At 39.7% G+C, this 21,487-nt stretch overlaps 2 protein-coding genes across 2 annotated transcripts in view; both read left to right on the forward strand.

Annotated features, from left to right (window-relative positions):
• Window positions 1-21,487, forward strand: part of LOC133533827 (uncharacterized) — a 170,252-nt gene that overhangs the window by 58,899 nt on the left and 89,866 nt on the right. The window lies entirely within an intron of this gene.
• On the forward strand, window positions 13,393-15,191 carry LOC133533817 (uncharacterized). The gene has a single exon (XM_061872871.1). It carries the CDS (start codon window positions 13,569-13,571, stop codon window positions 14,436-14,438), a length of 870 nt encoding a protein of 289 aa, XP_061728855.1. The 5' UTR covers window positions 13,393-13,568; the 3' UTR covers window positions 14,439-15,191.

The raw sequence follows: 21,487 nt of genomic DNA on the forward strand, positions 1-21,487 counted from the left end.
TAAATATTATTATTATAGAGACATTCTTACACAAATTGACTAAGTCCTACGAATTGCCAAGAAGGCTTATGTTATAGGTACTTAGACAACGATATATGTATAATAAAATAAAATAAAACATTTATTCGGACGACACAATCCATATTTTGTTAGTTACAAATACTTTAATTTCTATGTTAGTACCTAAACTAAGATGCCACGACGGCCAGGAGACTGTGGCGGCTGTCGCGCACCCTTGGCAGCGTCGCGGCGCAGCGCTTGCGCAGCGTCGCGTGGAAACCATCCACATGCGCGTCGGCGAACATGCCCGACGCGCTGCAGTATCGCAGCAGCCGCAACAGTACCCAGAACGCGTTTGTTGTACTGTACACGCATGGCATTCATAGAACGCTGCGTGTATCTCGTCCACAGGCTGTAGGCGTACAGCGAAGTACAATACGCTCGAAAAAGTGATAATACATATACAAATACTTAGATACATAGAGGTAGAAATCATCCATGTCTCAGGAACAAATATCTATGCTCACAAAGAAAAGCCCTAAACAGCGAACCCAGGACCATCGGCTTCATAGGCAGGGTCACTACCCACTAGGCCAGATCAATCGTCAAAAAGGTCGTCAAGGAAGGCTTCCAACTATAGTAGATACTAGATAGGCTGACGCGACGACCTGGTCAAAGGTTAAAGTTGTACGAAATTACCACACGTTAAAAATCGATAAGCAAATTAGACAAGCGACAATTATTTTCTTTCATAATAACATTGCCGGATTTTACCTATGTCTAATACTAATTCCATCCTATATTCCACATCATTACATTCATTACTCATCTACAGCATAACTTTGCCATAAAGCAATTATCTGTTGCAATTGTCAATCGTTAATTCGCAGTAACAATTATGTCAATTCGCTGTCTAGTACAAATGCTCCCTCGAAGCTACAAATGGAGTTAGAAGTACAGGTGAAACGAAGTTGCTTCCATTGTCGGCAATTATGGTAGTAGTATACTTAGTCAGCAAAATATATATTTTGCTAAGTATAGTAGTTATCTCTAGCTATATATAATATAACAATTTTTATTTATTGTGGGCAAGCCGATTTAACACAGGAATGATTAAGACACGTTTAAACGATACTTATGTTAAAATTGACGTTTATTTCGATTCCGCTATGATCCCAATAAGATCTATCTACGATATTTCTAACGTCAAAGTGACATTGCTTGCCCGAATCGAGCTGCATCTGTCAACTATACGACATACAAACGATATCTAAATGAGAACTTATTTAAACCAGAACTTATCGTTATCATATCTCATAATTCGAATCGGGCCGCATGTGTTTTTGTGTGGTCGGGAGGTTAATAATAATCATGCGCGAACGCATGTCCTCAGCTAGGGATGATTGAGGTTATACTTTACTTCCATGGGCGTAGGCAGGTACAGGCAGAGGGGGGCAGCTGCCCCCCCCCCCCCCCTGGAACTCAAATTTTACATACAATGTATGCCAATCTGCCCCCCCCCCCTGGGCCTCCGGCGACATCAACTTCCCCCCCCCCCCTAGTTCACTGGCTGGCTACGCCTTTGTACACTTCTCTTACAAATAAAAAGTGCATTTTTATGACTATTATGTATGTTCTATAACTAGTTATTATGTCAAAAATCCTCAAAAGTCAAACATGTCAACATCACCAACATGTTACAGAGATACATGCAAAAGCTCCCCTTCATAACTTTCCCTAAACAACCCCGTAACGTAACAAAGTGCGAACCGATTAGTTTCCTCCCTAATCACCCCCCTAATTGATAGGTGCTACTTACCTTTAATTATTAACTCGCTGGGGGAGGCGCCAAATTAAGGGCTGAGACAATTGGCGGTTCCTTTTGGCAACTGAGTAAAGCCTAAGACGGTTTTGTTTGGCCCTTGGATAGTTCGCTACAAACAGCCTACATTTGGAATTAAGGGGGGGGGGGGGGGGGGGGGGGGGTCTTGACGTCATGTACATATTATCTTAGTTTGACTACCATTTCGAATGTATCTCTCTCACTTGCTTAAAGGTCAGCTGGAAGAGATCCCTTAAAAGGATAAGTTCGCCTTTGTACAAATTTACTGCCTTCTCTCAGCGTTATGTACTTGTTTTGTGCAATACTAAGGGAAAACATTAGTGGTCATGTTTCCATACAAACGCTCTCGACATTTTCCTCTATGGATTTTGGGCCTAGTTTTTTTTTATATGAGTTTAAGATTACTAGAGTCAGACCAAGTTAAGTTGGCAACGATTTTGAGAATTAAAACAAGAAATATTGCTTTGCTAATCTGCGAGAAAATAACGTGCCACTCAATCAGTGCTAACCCGTTATACTTACTTACGTACTTTTACATGCAACTAATGGTCCCACCTCAGATCATAGAAAGTACTAGATGGCTGACGGAGGCGTGGCGCGTGTCGCCGCGACATGGCCACATCGTGGCCATACCGGCCCGCCGTAATACAGTAGCAAATTAGCTGTCATTGAACAATGTGCGCGTAAATTTTATTGAAATGCCGAATTATAGCGTTATTTTGTGTCGAAATAGGAGTGCATCCAAAAACTATAAGGATCATGGAGTTACATACCACATGTGAGTACATTTTTTTTCACGTATTAGTCAATAAAACCACACATTTTAACAAATAAATCCAGTGACATATGATTTTTCAGAGTCAGACCATGTTGTCATACAAACGCGTGGCAATTTGTCTATGCATTCTACATTGACGCTTTGGCATGGAAAACTATTTGTAGTGTCCTTAGCAACGGCGCAATGCATTAAACCGCTAACGATATTCACAGGGGCATTATTGTTTCTTGGTACGACCGCCAACCGCTCCCTTCATTGACGCCGCGAAGTAGAGTGGTGCTCGTGCATATAATTGATCTTTGAGCGTTATCGATAAAAATGTTTGGATATAGTGTGTATGAAAGTAATTATTTTTCAAGTAAAATTTTACAATTATTTTATATGCACCTAATGTTTAATTTAATACTTATTAATTTGGATTAAAACTCGAATAGGTAAGCCAAAAAATAAACTGATTTAATTAAGTACAATTTATTTATAACAGTATAGTTTATACCTATAAGTATATTTTATTCAGGTTCTTAGCAACGATTCGAATAACTGCACTAGGTATAATCAAATATGTTCATGATTGCATTTTTTTTTCAGATTCCCGAAAAATCCCAGTATTAAAGAAAAATGGATAGATGCTACAGGTAGAGAGGGCCCTAATTGGTTTACGAGCGAGAAAAGTGTTATTTGTTCAGATTATTTTCAAGAAAAATGTTTCCAGTTACACTTCGCCTCATTTATATAACGATAGAATATAAATATGTTTAAAATAATAGTATATTGTATACTGAGTCGATCCAAAAGTTCTATCAGAAAGATTTTTACTGATAATTATGATTACTCTTTTAATCGTACATATGATTTAAAAGCTTATTTAATGGTGCATTATACTTACAATATAATTTACTATAACTTGCTTTCGCAGGTCTTCATAACTCTATGTAACATGCTGGAATTGCTTTCAATTGGTGACGAAATATGCTATAATAAACTGAAACTATTTTTTTAATGAAGCGCTCGCGTCTAACGACAATCCCAAAGTAAACAATTTAAACAAACATTACATCAAATAATGAGTAAAATTTAAACCAATTTGATTAGTTAAACATAAACAAGCTTTCGCATCATGGTACATGTTTTTTTAAATTAAAAGCTTTGTATTACATTTTATCAATAAAAACCTTTGTGAGAGAACTTATGGATCAACTAATATACCTTACACGTACCTTAAAATTCTTAGCTCGTAAATAAGGTCAAAAATTTAAAGGAATATAAATTAAGTCTATGGCAATTATTACTTAAAACAAAAATGTCAAAACTCTAAGGTCATGTTCAGAACATGTAAAAAATATCGATAGCTCTATCGAATTGTCCTCACTCTAGTGCCGCCGCTCTAGGCTCCTACACCGCGCGGTTTGGCCAATCACAGCGCGTGAGTTGGTTGTCTGGCCACGCCTTTAATGATGTGGTGGGGGACAGTTGGAGACAGCGAGACACGTTGAAATTATGCTTCGTTATAAATCTCCTTACTTCTTATATCTATGGGTCCCACCCTCCCACCGCAAAAATAAATACGCAAATAAATATAACAACCCACCACCAAAAGTACAAAACTCGACACGTGTTTCGCCTCTCTACGAGGCATCCTCAGGAAATGCTGGAGATGTTGACGGTCTGACGTCCGACAAGTCCGACAACTGAAACACACTGACTTTAAACTTTTGAGAGCCCAGAATGTGCAAGTGTTAAGTAAAATTCATAACGTCTTAAAAGTTTGACGTTTAAAATAACACATATACTGTTTGGGCTATCAAAATCGCTGCCAAGTTATATTGGTCTGACTCTACTACCTGTCTGTACGTTTTGCTTTCTATATTCTTGTTTTTATAAGAACTAGATTACTTTACGCTCTAAAAATGGCCAAATAAATGCGCCGTAAACAGACGCCTAGCATACAAAATCGGCAACAATAAACGCTAAAATCAAAACGCCCAGACGCAGATAATTTCTTTTACATTCCGTTCCCAAAATTTCGTTACGATTGGTTAAGTTTTGGAGGAGAAAAATGTTGAGAACGAAACCTCGATTTCTGAGATTTTTACGCAGGATTTTGCATCTAAGTTGCGTTGTCCTTATCGCACTCATTTTAGGAGCTGCCCCGTCAGTGCGACGGAGATATTAAGCTAAAATTCTCTAATCTGAGAAGGGACTAAGCTGGTATTTCCTCTTAATCTGCGTACAGCATTAAATACATTTTCAGTACCGGTCATGTCAACGATCAATTTCAAAACAATGTTTTTTGGAATGCTACGCAATCCTTTGTTCTTTTTCTGATGTAAATATTTTATTGTATTAAAAAAACCGAATATTTTAGTGGTATAATAATTGTTTTTATTGCGAAATGTTTCCTTCTTGCTAAGAGGGAAGAACAGAATAAAGTGAAAGAAATAGAATAGCGAAATAACGGTTTTTTTCTATGAAATTCCATTTCGGGGAGAACGTTTTCCACTAACAAAATCTTAATAAACTACTTTGAGTTTGATGTCGATCGCTTGAGCATAATATATTCTAGGTTTATAGGTTTCGCTATTTAAAAAAATATTTTTTTCAAATAATAAATAAACATTATAGGACATTGTTACACAAATTGACTAAGTCCCACAGTAAGCTCAATAAGGCTTTTTATTTTTTGTTTTAAAATGTTTGAAAATAAAAATTATACCCTATAAAACCTAGTTTTTCATCAAATTTGTGTCAATAACATAAATGGAAAATATTTAGAAGTTGAAAAACCCTTTCTCTTTTTTTATGGACGATCACGTGGTCGACGACTTTCAACGTCAGTTTTGAATATAAAGTTCTGTTTTGTTCAACTAGGTCTGTATTAAAAACCATCAGGTTCGCTATCTTGGTCGCACTTATGGCTATGTGTATCTGATTGATTGACATCTCTCTCTTCTCACTCATGAACAATACATCTACAGATCCACTGAGCGAAATGAGTGATTAATATATCTCTAGCGAAAGATTGAATAAATCTTTTCAACCCAGTGAAGCGTTTTGTGCATTTTATATAAGTAGCTATTTATATACAGACACAATAAGTGTATTTATTGTATGTATATTATGTTTTTGTCGTAACATTATTATAAGCACACAAGCGCTTACAATTTTACACCAAGCGAAATTACATACATAATTAATTTGAAATGGAAATTATTTTAAGGGACAAAATTAAAGGAAACAACCCCTGCAAGTAGGATGACTGTAAATTTGGAAATTTCTAGATAATTCCGAAACGATCCACGGGGGCAGACGCTGCGACAAAGACTGAATAGATTTTGAAAGTGGCTGCTGCTCACACCGAAGCTATAGATCAACGCCTATTCCTAATTGAGCCACAGTCTAAAATAGTAGATTATACAACACGGGCATAAAGTGACCCATGTTATCCTCGGATAACATGGGGCTTAAGCTTGAGTTGTATACTATACTTTTCACTTCAATTGTGAGAAAAATATACATAAATATCTAATATTTTAGGTTATTTTACCATATTTTATCAAGACTTAAGAAAATCGTACTCGGGAAGGCCGGGGGCGCGCCGGCAGCGCTGGCAGTTTGTATGGCAGATTTTGGACTTTAATGCTAAGTTAATACTGGTCGTAACAGATGATTTTACTTTATGCTCTAGAGCACAAAAAGCAATTTTATGTCGCTTACATGCGACCTAATGTCAATTTTGCGAGCATGAGAAGTGAAAAATATGTTCACTTCTCATGTTCAAAGTTGGTGTTTAACTCGCGTGTAAGCGGCATAAAGTGGCAAATTTTTATGTTCTAGTGCATAAAATAAAATTATTTATTACCTTTATTGAGAAACCTGCCATACAAACTGCCACTGTAAAATAACCTTAAATAGTATACTTTCTTTGCAATCGAAATGAAAAGCAGAGGATATAATTCGGGCATAAATCGACTCGTCACTTAAGCTCGGACCGATAAATTGCCTCGGATGAATTGTGTTACTTTATGCCCTTGTTGTATAATCTACTATTGTCATTATTCGAAGTACTTTACTTCCTTGCGAAGTTTTTTCATTTCGGTCTTAGTTTTATTTTTGTTAAATTATTTATTTCTCTTTAGGTCACCTTTAATGTCCAAAGGAATCCTATCATTTTAAGCACAAGTATAGTTAACAGGTATACCTGCTACCTATACAAATAACAGTTATCATAGAGCAAGTGAACCGCATAGCTATTATTAAACTTGACATTCATGTTGTCTTTTTATTTCTGCTTTACTTTGTAACTATACTAGTTTCTTTCAAGTTTCCATACTTAGTTACATACATGTAGTATATGTATTATTATTGGCCAGGACATCTATAGCACATGATTGTTGCAGCGTCGGGTATAATCAGGTGTTTAGGGGAGGTTGATTGCAACGTCTGCGATGACTGAAGATTCCAATACCGGAGCGGCATCTTCTGCCACAGCAATCGCAAACATGACGAGAGTCCAAGGGCGGTCTAGCAGCGCGGAGTCTTTTCTGCCTAAGGTTCTCTAACCAGTCCTTGTCATGTTTGTCTACACCCGCTTTGAGATCTCGATGCCACTCTGGCCTCATTAGATTCCCAATTGTGAGGTTGAATATTGAAGCAGATCAGGTCCCTTTTGCAGCAGTCCTTGAATCTAAGCTACAGATAAGCTATTACATGTTAATAGTAGCATAACTGTGACTACCGTCGCACGCTTTTAAAATAACAATTAAGCGTTATTTTTATACGCGTTATTATTTAGTCATAACAAAATTTTACAAGCTTCAAAAATAAATGACATATGCAAAATCAACTGAAGATTTACAGTACATATGGTGCTACTTTTCCGCACTAGTTCGTAAATTAGCACATTATGTAACTATGTCGAAAATTTCAAGGGTCATATGTACTGTAAAACGTTGTACGATACATGTGCGAATAGGGAATTTCCGATTTTTCGCACTTGTATCGTAAATAACTATTACAACATACATTGTGTTTTTAAGACACCTGCAATAATTTACGGGGTGAATTAACTGAGCAACTTGGAACTAACCCCGAAATCGAGAAAAACAATTCTTCATACATTTTGGCTAGTCTGATGTTAATATTTTATATGCAGACTATGCATAGTTACTCGTAATATTTTTTCGCTATTTCGGTATTGGTCCCATAGTAAAAGTTGCTCAGTATGACCTATATATTTACCTCATAAATTATTTCAGTTGACTAAAAAACCAACCTCTATAAACGAGGATATGGCGAATTTGTTCCATACGATAAACCATAGAATTATGCACATATTAAATTTATCTGCGAACACAACCTCATACAATTTTCCCATCAAGTAAGCAGTATTCAAATCACTCGTTATGGCGTGGAAAGCCATAGATAATTGATTTACGTTTATTGCCGTAATAAATAATGGTGTTTCGTTGCAATAGAGATTATATTCCTCTATCGCTACTCACTCGTCACGCTAAATTTTATCGTAGTTAAGGGGCTACCAGGCCAAATTCGCTATTTTTACGTCGCTATAGCATTCTTGAACGTTGTATGAACAATAAAGTTCTGTACACAATATTTTAGCTTGATTATTGTTCTTTAATGATGTCTACTGAAGATTCTAAAAACATATCGTATTACAAATATTTTTTCCGTACGCCCTTTTCTCAAATTAAAATCCGTATAAACTCCCTTATAATGCAACGCTTAGACACGAAACTGTAACCAATAGTAAACGATGATATACACTTCAATTATGTCTGCCAATTTTTCAAATATATAAATAGTTTTTGAGAAATCGATACTCAACTTCGTGCGTTGCCGCGGCGATAATTTAAGTTTAAAGTGAGTGAATGAGTGTTAGAAGAGCGAATGGACGCAATAATTTGCTTGCTTGGGCAAATTAAAGTTGTAGAGGTGAACGAGAAAGGGGTCGAGGGAGTTGGATCGCGCGAGGTCATTCAGATAGGGGACGGCCTAAAGTTGAAGTCGAATGGAGATCCGAATTAACACAATCGTTAGTTTTAATACTTTTAATTGTGATTACCTAGAGTTTTTTTAAGTCAATAGTTTCTAGAAGCCATTTTACGAAAGTTTGTTCCTTCTAGTACAAGGCCTACAAGGGTCAAACATATATTATTTTATGCTTAACTCGTTCGCGTCTTTCCTGTAGACGTCGCAAAGTTAAGGTGCAGTAAGTTTGTGTTCTTCTCTCACTCTCACTGAGTGTAAGCGGGAGCGAGATAGATGTACGCGCCCGGGAGCGCGGATGTCATGTAATATAAATAAATAAAAAATTGTTTAAATAAATAAAAAAGTAATCACTAAGTTCCCTCAAGCATAATGTTGCTCATTTTTAGGGTTCCGTACCCAAAGGGTAAAACAGGAACCTATCACTAAGACTCCGCTGTCCGTCCGTCCGTCTGTCTGTCACCAGGCTGTATCTCATGAAGCGTCAGTTGACATTTTCACAGATGATGTATTTCTGTTGCCGCTATAACAAATAAGTACTAAAAAGTACGGAACTCTCGGTGGGCGAGTTCAATTCGCACTTGTCGGGTTTTTTAGAAACAATTTTCATATATTTGAGCAAAATTTACCATTTTTTAAAGTGCATTTTAGACCTATGTTCGTGATTTTTTTTATCGAGCGAAAGTCAGAAACTCTGAATTCCAATCACTGAAGTCTCTAGAAAAAGCCCTCAAGATTGCTAATTAAATTTATGGCAGCCGTGTTGTGGTCCAAAAAAGCGCTACGACTTTTTTTAAACTATTTATTGAACCTTTATGTAATGTATGTATGTGTCTTTATGTATTTAAGTAGTTTTTAATTACCCACTCAGGCCTTACAATATGTCTAGTTATTCGTGTAAGTATAACTTACCGATTGGTGAGTGTACTAGTCGTCAATAAGCCATTTGTCTGTGTTCTATTCGTACGGCGTTTTTGTCGATCCGCTAGTTGAGTCGCTTTGCCGTAGTTTTAATTTACTTGCCTTTACGACTTAACGTTGTTACACGGTGTCTGACTCAAACTTGTCGACTGACGACGTAATTATGGCAGCCGTGTTGTGGTCTAAAAAAGCGCTACGACTTTTTTAAAACTATTTATTGAACCTTTATGTAATGTATGTATGTGTTTTTATGTATTTAAGTAATTTATAATTAATTTATGTGTATTAGGACTCTAATTCTTTCAATAACAATTTCTTTAAGTTTTAAACGCACCGCCTACATACATCTTTTCTGCTTTGCCCTAAGGTTGACTGGTAGAGAATGCCTCATGGCATTAAGTTCGCCTTTTGTACATTAAATTTTTCTTATGTGCAATAAATTTTTAAATAAATAAATAATCTACTGCACCTTAAGATTCAAAAGTAAATTTTTACGTTGTAATTTTTTTGCCGAGATACATTTTTTCAGTAGTTGAGACTCAAAATAAGAAAAACGTGACATATATGTACAGTCACGTCTGAAAATATCGATACGAAAAAAGTGCCAAAAATATATATATACACCACCTTATTGCCCATCTATTAAGTTAGTGTATACATGTTTTTGGGCACTTTGTCCGTATAGATATTTTCAGACGTGACCGTATCTACATACTTGCATTGTGCCACAATTGTGCTCAGAAGATACCTTTTTAGGGTTCCGTAGCCAAATGGCAAAAAACGGAACCCTTATAGATTCGTCACGTCCGTCTGTCTGTCCGATTATTCTGATATATGTTTCATCCACAAGCGAAATTCTCTTTGAAACTTCTTTTATGTTAGAAAAATACTTCCCCTAATAGTTTAAAAAAATAATTGTTGTGAAAATATTAGATTAATATGTACCTAAATTCTTAAATTAAAAGTATTAACATCATTAAAAACTCTGTGGAGCATGTAATTCATATAAGAACTTAAATCTTTGTAACTTTTGTAAATTGTAAGCTGTATTGAAACTTACTTAATTAAGAAGTTAATATTTAATTACTTGAGACGTGCGGATTTGATACAATGTCACCTGGGTGCGTAGCCAACTCACCAATAGTTAACGCTCCGTAGCTAGCGTAGTCATCTCTCTCTATCACTCTTCTATATTAGTGCGACAGTGACAGTTGCGTTTCGTTCGCTATGGAGCGTTAATTGGTATTCCTAGTTGCGATTTTTCCAAACAAAACAAACATTTTTTTTGAAGTGAAACCTATAAACCTAGAATATATTATGTTGAAGCGATCGTCATCAAATCAAAGTGATTTGTTAAGATTTCGTTAGTGAAAACGTTGTTTCCCGGAATGGAATTTCATAGAAAAAATACCGTTATTTCTCTAGGATCGCAAAGCTATTCTTCCCTCTTAAATTAACAACTTCGCAACATACCTAATTATCTCTTTCCATTTCTCCCTCTAACCACAATATATCACTTAAGGCGCCGTAAAAATATAATGACACAGGTTAAGGGGGCACCCATTAGTGGGAGGGGCGCAGACAAATTGAAAACTATTTTGCAAAATGGCTTAGCAATTTGCGGATGAATGGTATTGCAATTATGGAAGATAGCCCCTCTAACTAACCCGCTGTTTAGTTATTGACACCCCAGGGTTGGTTGATTGTGATCATTTTGCAGTACGATACAAGTAAACGTATGTGCCTATAAATATGTTTTATGGAAAGTAATCTGAGGCTATTGTAGCTGTATTATAAATAATATCGTACTTTAAATTATGGTAATCATTTCATTTTAAAATATAAGTAAGTAATTAAGTACCTACATTTTTTTCACCACACCATAGCCTTACCAAGGCTCTTTTGATTATTCAAAAACGAATGAGAAAGTTGCGTTTTATCCAGATGTGTGTCAAAGTAATATGTTAGCTGGTAGAATTGGCATTTAAATGATGTTTATGATGATAAATATTTAATAACGTTCATTGGACAGTTAAAACGAGCGGTTAAACAAAAACTTTGCCATATTTTAAAACAAAAAACTATTATATTGCTTCAATAATAATTAATTTTACATCTAAAATTACAATGAAAATTTAGAAGAAAATTATAACTAATCGTTACTATAATTATAATAATATATTATATTGCTTTAATTCAACATCCTCAGGGGGGCGTAGCCAATGGGTCCCATACATGCTTGTCAATTCCAAGTAAATAAGAACTTACTTTGCTTTTGTTTTATGGTATAGGAGACAAACGAGCAGACAAATCGCGTAATGGTAAGCGATTACCGCCGCCCATAGACACCCAGAGGAATTGTAAACGCGTTGCCGGCCTTTAAGATGGGAGTACGCTTCTTGAAGGTTTGAAGGTGGTATCGGTCTGGAAATACCGCAGGCGACAGTTCATCCCACACTATAGCTGTGCGAGGCAGGAAGTTTCTGGAGAAACCCACAGTTGAGTACTGTCAACCATCTAAGTGGTGAAGATAGAAATGTGGTTATGACACGTTACCATGTACGATTCTCGTAGTATAGCGTGTCCGCCAGAAGCTACGGTGTAAATGCGGCCGTCTTAAATAGATTTTAAAAAGTTGCCGCACTCCGAGCCGTGCCATCTGCGGATCCGAAGTTATTTAATAAAAATATATTTCCCGGCGTTCCCGGGGATTCCGGTTCGTTCCCAAGGATTTAGCCTTTCGCTCGGACATATATCCAAACAGACGTCACATGTAGCGACGAATTTTGCGTTCTTAGCCAATACAGCACCCATAGCACAAATATTCCGGGATATTATCTCATTCTCGAAAGTCACCATCTCTTTCTCACTGCAGCATCAAGTGCGTTTGCGTGGTTTTATCGTCAAAACACTCATACTACTTAACATTTTTTATTTATGTTTTTATTACATAGGAAGTGGATAAATTTCAACATAAATATAGTTCACGTAAGTAGTATAACATGTTTACAAATTAATTAGGGAATTAGGTATATTTTGTACTCTATCATAAGGCCCAGCCATATAATAAAATGTCCAAATCTTGCCAGTGAAATTTGAACCCGTGATTTGAAAGAAAGACTTGAAAATTGAACGACACAAAACAAATGCAATACTATTGAAAATGATTGAAATTTCTTCGAATGCAATAAATACCTACTATAGGTAAGACCGACTATGCTTACGGGGCTATGTGTAAGGCCAGAGTAGACGCTACAAGCGGAGCGGTCGGCAGGGCGTGCAGCGTGGCGTCGAGCTCATAAGTGATTTGAGCAACGTGCACTAAAGCCGCTCCTATACGCTTGCTTTTGTTTAACATGCACGCCGCATACCCCGAGCCGCTGCACGCCCAACTCGAGGGCCCACTCAGGCCTTACACTATGTCTAGTTATTCGTGTAAGTGTAACTTACCAATTGGTGAGTGTTCTAGTCGTCAATAAGCCATTTGTCTGTGTTCTATTCGTACGGCGTTTTTGTCGATCCGCTAGTTGAGTCGCTTTGCCGTAGTGTAGCAACACATATTATGTATGTTTAAATCGTTTTTGTTGTCAATGTTAGTTGCCTGCGCGCCGCGCTTCCGCGCTGCGCGTTGTACCCAAAAGTAACGGTCCAATCTTCGGGCGCATTCGTGCGCGCTCGGTTTTCCTAGCCAACTCAGTCATATCCGATACTTGACGCCGGGAGGCTGCGCGCAGGCCGATCGCTCTCGCTTGCATTTTAATTACGTTTTATGTGTACTTTTCTGTATTTTTTCTTCTACGGTGTTCCGTGCTATTTTCTTTCTTCTGTACTGTACTGACTATATTCTGTGGACTGTGTTTAACCTATAATAAACTTTATAAGTGTTAAACTACAGCATATTATTTAATAGCCCCATAGCTACAAATTTGGTGACTTTCCGACGTTAGAACTGAGTGCAGTGCAGTGTTATAGTATCTGTGTGAACTTTGATCGCTATAATAAAGTGCGGAATAAGTTATCATGCCAACGACGGCAAGTGATACTAATACTACGTCTACTCCACCGGTTGTTAGTTTGCCGAGGACATTGGATTCGACCGTTAGTGCAGTTGGCGTTAAAGTTCCGCCATTTTGGGCCGAGGAACCGGCTTTGTGGTTTGCCCAGTTGGAGGGACAGTTTAGTTTGGCGAATATTGTGTCCGACTCGACTAAGTTTTATCATGTCGTCAGCAACCTCGAGCATAAATATGCAGCGGAGGTCAAGGACATAATTACCAAGCCGCCGGCGACGGAAAAATACGACAAACTAAAATCTGAGCTAGTTTACCGATTGTCCGTGTCCAAGGACAAGCGAGTGGAGGAGTTGGTGTCTCAAGCTGAACTGGGTAATCGTAAGCCCTCGCAGTTTTTACGACACCTACGTGACCTGGCCGGTACCGACTTATCGGACGACTTTTTGCGCAGCATATGGGCTAAACGTTTACCGCCGCATGTGCAAACCGTTATTGCTACGATGTCAGATGCCAGTTTGGACAAGGTTGCCGCGCTGGCCGACCGAGTGAATGACATTGTAGTACACACACCTCACGTTGCGGAAGCTTCTGGGTCGGCTGTTCCTGTTCCCGTGCCGTCATCTGCACCGAGCTCTATGGAGGAACGTCTCAACCGCCGTATAGATGACCTTGTGCGGCAAGTAGCTGCCTTAACGACTGGAAATTCCCGTGGGCGAGCTACATCGCGCTCGCGCTCCAGGGGACGTCTCAGCTCTCGCTCAAGGAGTCGCGCGGGGGACAACGGCAGATGCTGGTACCATGACAGATTCGGTCCCCGTGCAACTAAGTGTCGCGCGCCGTGCAGCTGGACCGAGGGAAATGCCAGTGGCGGTCACTAATGACGACGAGTGATTGCCAGGTTTCCCCAGGTCGTCTTTTCGTCACCGACAAGAACACTAAACTGACATTTTTAGTAGATAGTGGCTCTGATCTTTGTGTTTTTCCTTTTACTTCTGTAAATCCTCAGTACCGCACTAAAGATAAATACCAATTATTTGCTGCTAATGGTACCCCTATACCTACTTATGGCTCAATTAGTCTTACGCTTGATTTTGGCTTACGCCGTGCTTTTCATTGGCGTTTTATCTTGGCCGAAGTGACAAAGCCTATTATCGGCGTAGATTTTTTAGCTTTTTATAATTTGGTAATAGATGTTAGGCATAAACAGCTTATAGATTATTGTACTCTGCTTACTGCTCGTGCTTATTCAGCCTCTTCTTGCTCTGTGAGCAGCATTAAGTCGATTGCAGGTACAACGGCGTATCACGAAATACTGCAGCAGTTTCCTGAAATTACGAGGCCTGTGGGTGACCCGACGGAGCGAACCGTGAAGCACAATACGGTTCACTATATCCGTACCACCCCTGGTCCGCCGGTGTACTGTCGTCCTAGACGGTTGGACGCAGAGCGGCTCAAAATAGCCAAGCAGGAGTTCGACGATATGGTGCGTACAGGTATAGCACGTCGCTCCGATAGCCCCTGGTCGTCGCCTCTTCACATGGTCCCCAAAAAGAACAACGGCTGGCGGCCTTGCGGCGACTATCGCGCGTTGAACGCCCGCACCATACCAGATAGGTATCCTGTTAGGCATCTTGCCGATTTCTCGCACAACTTACACGGCTGTCAGATTTTTAGCACATTGGACCTGGTTCGTGCCTACAACCAGATTCCGGTGTTTAAGGATGACATTGCTAAAACAGCCATAACGACGCCGTTTGGGTTGTTCGAGTTCAGCTTTATGGGGTTCGGGTTACGCAATGCCGCGCAGACTTTCCAGCGGTTCATTGACGAGATCCTCGGTGACCTGGAATTCTGCTTCCCGTATTTAGATGACATTCTCGTGGCATCTTCTTGCGCGACCGAGCATGAGAAGCACCTTAGGCAAGTATTCGAGCGACTGCGTGAGCATGGTGTTCTAATAAACACCGCGAAGTGCGTATTTGGTGAAGCTGAGGTTACATTCCTTGGCCATCGCATCTCCAGCTCAGGCACGTCACCCTTGCCTGAGAAGGTGAAGGCCATCATGGACTTCCCTCGCCCCACCAACATCAAGGCACTCCGTCGTTTCTTGGGCATGCTGAATTTTTATCGGCGTTTTCTACCGCACGCAGCCCAGAAACAGGCACCGCTAAATGGTTTGTTGGTCGGTCATCACTGCAAGAGCTCTGCTAAGATTGAGTGGAATGCTGACCTCAACGCAGCTTTCGAGGCTTGCAAGGCGAGTCTAGGTGAGGCTACACTTCTTGTCCATCCACGTCCGAATGCTGAACTGGCTCTGGTCAGTGACGCCTCGGACATAGCGATCGGTGGTGTGATACAACAATTGGTAGGTAACACGTGGGAACCACTGGGTTTTTTCTCGCGTAAGTTGAACCCAGCCCAGCGCAAGTTCAGCCCGTACGACCGCGAGTTACTCGCAATTTACGAGTCTGTCAAGTACTTTCGGCATATGCTGGAGCTGAAGCCGTTCAGAATCTACACCGATCACAAACCAATCGTGTATGCCTTTAGCAAACCCTTGGACAAGTGCTCACCTCGCCAGTTTCGGTACTTGGATTTCCTTGCGCAGTTTTCCACCGACATCCGCCACATAGCAGGTGAGGAGAACGTGGTCGCTGACGCACTCTCTCGTCCTGTCGATGCAATCAGCGGCAAGGCCATTGACTACAATGCGTTAGCTTCTGCTCAGGAACGCGATGCTGAGTTCCAGCAGTTGCTAAAGACCGGATCGTCATTGCAGCTTAAAAGGTTGGTTATTCCTGGTACGACTGGTGACGCTGCAGTTTATTGTGATACATCAGGACCAATGGCTCGTCCCTATCTGACTCCTGAGTTCCGTCGACAAGCTTTCGACTCGATACATGGACTTAGTCATCCTGGCGCTAAGGCTACGACGAAGCTTGTGGCTCAGCGATATGTCTGGCCTGGGGTAAATAAAGACTGCCACAATTGGTCTAGAGCTTGTCAACACTGCCAGCGATGCAAAGTGTCAAGGCATGTGCACTCGCCTGTAATGTCGTTTGCGACCGAGACAGAGCGTTTTGCACACGTGCACATTGACCTGGTTGGTCCGTTGCCGTTTTCACAGGGATTCCAGTACTGTCTGACGGCATTGGACCGCTTTACAAGGTGGCCTGAGGTGATGCCAATTTCTGACATTAAAGCAGAAACCGTCACTCAAGCATTTTTCTCCGGGTGGGTGTCACGATTCGGATGCCCCAAGCGTATAACAACGGATAGGGGGAGGCAGTTTATTTCCGAGACTTTCCAGCGCTTGGCGAAGTCCATCGGAGCTGAGCACATACAGACGACTGCCTACCACCCTGCAGCGAATGGCATGCTGGAGCGATTCCATAGACAGATGAAGGCTGCCATTAAATGCCATGCGAGCGAGGATTGGGTTGAAGTCCTGCCTCTGGTTCTTTTAGGAATCAGGACGGCATGGAGGGACGATTTAGCCGCTTCCACCGCGGAATATGTGTACGGCCAACAACTGCGCTTGCCAGGGGATTTCTTTGAATCCTCGGGTCAAGATGCGCCAGTTGACTACACAGACTTCCTCTCTCGCTTGCAGCTTATAATGCGCAAATTACAGCCTTCGCCAGTGGTTCGCCATGGTTCGCGTAAAGTGTTTGTTCATAAAGACCTGACTACGTCCACGCATGTGTTTCTACGTAACGATGCCGTGCGAAAGCCCCTGCAACCTACGTATACTGGGCCTTATCAGGTAGTTGAACGGGGAGACAAGTTTTTCAAGATTCTTATTAAAGGTAAGCCAAATAATGTCTCCATCGACCGGCTCAAGCCCGCGTACATGCTAAGCGAACCCGATCCTAGTCCAGCTTCTGATCAGCAGCTCGTAGCGCCACAACCAGCAAAGACTGAACGCAGAACTCGTTCAGGACGTGTTGTACGTTTTCCTAGCTACTTGTAATCGACCTAAAGGTCTCCGAAGGGGCTGATGTAGCAACACATATTATGTATGTTTAAATCGTTTTTGTTGTCAATGTTAGTTGCCTGCGCGCCGCGCTTCCGCGCTGCGCGTTGTACCCAAAAGTAACGGTCCAATCTTCGGGCGCATTCGTGCGCGCTCGGTTTTCCTAGCCAACTCAGTCATATCCGATACTTGACGCCGGGAGGCTGCGCGCAGGCCGATCGCTCTCGCTTGCATTTTAATTACGTTTTATGTGTACTTTTCTGTATTTTTTCTTCTACGGTGTTCCGTGCTATTTTCTTTCTTCTGTACTGTACTGACTATATTCTGTGGACTGTGTTTAACCTATAATAAACTTTATAAGTGTTAAACTACAGCATATTATTTAATAGCCCCATAGCTACAGTAGTTTTAATTTACTTGCCTTTACGACTTAACGTTGTTACACGGTGTCTGACTCAAACTTGTCGACTGACGGCGTAATTGCTCCTTAATTGGAACAAAGGACTATTTTAGAGGTGTTTCGAAAAGGTATTTTATAAAAGATGATTTTTGTAACTTCATTCAATATTATGATATTATCTAGATTTAATGTGACGGTCCATGGGTAAAGGTACAGTCAAGTGTAAAAATATGGGTGTACACAAGTTGCTCAAAAATATGTCCCATAGCTCTTATGTCGGCTAATTAAGAGCTATGAGACATATTTTTGAGTAAGTAGCGTGGACCTTGGAAGTAGCGTGAATATGCTTACAGTTGACTGTAAGTACCTTGTAGCTGATGGTGCTTACGTTGCGTAACACCGCATTAGTATTGGGTATAGCTTAAGCGCCGACATCATTGGGGTGTAAGGCAAACGTAAACTCTCTATACTAAATATTTATAATTTTTTTATTGAACTGAAACACTACATAAAACAAACTTTAAACACGAGCTACTTTGAATTCTGTTCTCTAATGATTAGAGTTCATAATGGTAGAATACATGCTATTTCGACGGGACCCATGCCATTTGGCTAATTAGCCAGCATTTCTTTCTGATCGTATCGAGTGATAGAATAACCCCTCATAATGTAATACCTAAACTGTTTAGAACTGACGACGAGAATCGTTGAGCGCGCCCACGCCAAACTCACTTCGCTTGCAACTCCCCGCAAATCGCCAGTGTGACAATGATAACGCCCTAAACTGCTTTAGTGCTTTACACGATGATTGTCACTGATATGTCACTTTTGACACTGATCACTGACCATTTACATGAGGACGATAAAACTGAACTCGTTCTATGTTGATGGTCTGACTTGATCAATAACACCATAAAGGGGCCCACTGATTACCAGTTCGCCGGACGATATCGGCCTGTCAGTTATTCGCAAAAGCTGACAATCGCGAATAACCGACAGGCCGATATCGTCCGGCGAACTGGTAACCAGTGGGCCGCTTAGTTCAATGACACTCGCAGAGATCAAGCCAAACGCTTTTTTACGTTATTAATATTTTAATAAAATGCTAGTGCCAGTGAATGGCTTCGTCTAAATCAGCTTGAATTTATGATTACGCTACGTTAAAGTTTCAGAATTTCTTGAAGTTATGAGTCTTGTCGAAAATTCCTGTGGATTTATTGGAAAACGCTTAGCAAATTTTTGTTAGTTTAGAATTTCTTCGTGGCCGGTAAAATTCGATGCAGACAATTTGGCAATCTAGTAAAGCTCGGAATTTTTCAAAAAGCAGTACTACGGTTTTCGCCATATGGTGAACTAAAAAAAGCGGCCAAGTGCGAGTCGGACTCGCCCATGAAGGGTTCCGTACCATTTATGACGTATAAAAAAAAACTGCTTACTAGAACTCGTTCAAACCAATTTTCGGTGGAAGTTTGCATGGTAATGTATATCATATATTTTTTTAGTTTTATCTTAATTATAATATTACTAATTAAAATGTCGTGTTTATAATAAACTCAAACCGTAAAGTTTTACAATTTACAAGATAAAGTTCCACTTTAAATTTCAATCATAAAGATGTATATCAATTAGCGCCCAAATGACTACAATAAAATAGTTTCGTTACATTCCTATTCAATCCACCCGTATGTGTGTTTTTATACTCGGAGGCCGATTCTGAGTTGATAATTTGATATAATTTTCAATCTCCAACGGACTCATTTAAAAGCGAGCGAAACGGCGGAATGTTTCGAAATTTTGAAACGTAATAAATACAAGAGCCTCGGTAGAGATTACCGTTTGGCGTTGAGACTCTAGATCCATGGGCTCCCAGCGCGCACAAGTTTTTGCAGAAATTGCGAAGCATCTGGTTGACGTAACTGGTGACTAAAGAGCTGGCGGCTGCCTAGCACAACGTATCAGTATTGCGATACAATGCAGCCGGCATCCTTGGTACAATGCCTCACAGGCCTATTTTAGATTTAAGCTAGTTATAGTAATACCTCTGTATATATCCATTATGTAAATAAAATTTTTAGTTTTCAATAGTGTTCATCTTATTTTGATACTATCATTCGGCCTTGAGTCAGCGTGCGCTGCTGCGCCAATCAAAGTGAGCCCCTAAAGTTGATTGAATTGTCTCATAAGGCATTTCGCTGACACATATTGGTGCGCGTGAGATGCCCAATGACAACTCGAGTTTGTAACAAAATAACATTCAAACCTTACCAAATTGTTAATACAGAATTGGCCTCTCGAACGAATAAAACATGTGTTCAAAGTTTTTACGTTAATTTATGGATCGTTAATCTTCATGTATTTTAATTTGTATCTAACATTAATGTTAACGGTATAAAACGTTGACGGCTCTTCATTTCAAGTTACGAGTATCACCTGTCGTTTTTAGGTTAAATATTGTGATGAAAGATTTTAAACACCAAAACTTCCTGCCTCGCACAGCTAAACTGTGGAATGAACTGTCGCCTGGGGTATTTTCGGACCGATAGCCTTCAAAGCTTCAAGAAAAGAGCATATACTCCCATTTTTTTTTATTGAATTGAATTGAAAGCTTTATTTCAGACACATTAAGTATAAAAATAATTTCCAATTTTAAAATGCGCAGTCTAGATTGCCCGCTGTCGCTGTCGCTGTGTGTGTGTGTGTGTGTGTCATTTTAAATGCCGGCACGCACTTATCCCGCATTCGAAGTTATAGGTGTTGGCCAACACTGAGCAGTGCACTATGCACCATAATATAAAAGTGATTTATAATATTTCAATGTTACATAATGTTTCCTACTCTTATTCGCCACGTACCTACGTTTACAGTACATATGGTGCTACTTTACTGCACCAGTGCGGTAATTAGCACTTTACGTGCCTTTGTCGAAAATTTAAAGACAAACACAGGTTGTTTTGTTTATTTAGTCACTTAATAGCAATAATTTACGGGGTGAATATATAGGTCATACTGAGCAACTTTTACTATGGGACCAACCCCGATATCGCGAAAAAAATATCAAGGTCAGACAGCCAAGATGTATGAAACAGACAATTTTTTTTCGAGATTTCGGGGTTAGTCGCATCAGTATGACCTATATAATATATATTCACCCCGTTAATTAATGCAGGTGACTAAATAAACATGTACTGGAAAACGTACGTGCGAAAAGGTAATTCGCTACGAACCTCCTACTTTTCGCACTTGTATCGTAATGTATTATTTATTGTTTTAAATAATATAACGTTCCTATTTACCCAAATAACGCGCTATTATTTAGCGGGATTGCAAAGCAATTATTAATTCTAGTAATTACAAATCCTACTATGAAATTCCGCAAAGTGACGCGTGATTTAATTAAGGCTTATTAAATTTTAATTGAATTACTTACTCGTCATCACATTCAGAGAACGTTATAGTAACATAAATTGAAATAGCTGCAAAATACCACGGACATATCATAAATGGAATGAATTCATGAAGTGGCTTTTATTTTGTTATAAAGTGGCGATTCA

The sequence above is a fragment of the Cydia pomonella genome, unplaced genomic scaffold (assembly GCF_033807575.1).
Source record: "Cydia pomonella isolate Wapato2018A unplaced genomic scaffold, ilCydPomo1 PGA_scaffold_206, whole genome shotgun sequence".
NCBI lineage: Eukaryota > Metazoa > Arthropoda > Insecta > Lepidoptera > Tortricidae > Cydia > Cydia pomonella.

Bases quoted from the DNA above. Each gene is read 5' to 3' on its own strand.
- LOC133533817 (XM_061872871.1), top strand. From the start codon at position 13,569: ATGCCAACGACGGCAAGTGATACTAATACTACGTCTACTCCACCGGTT.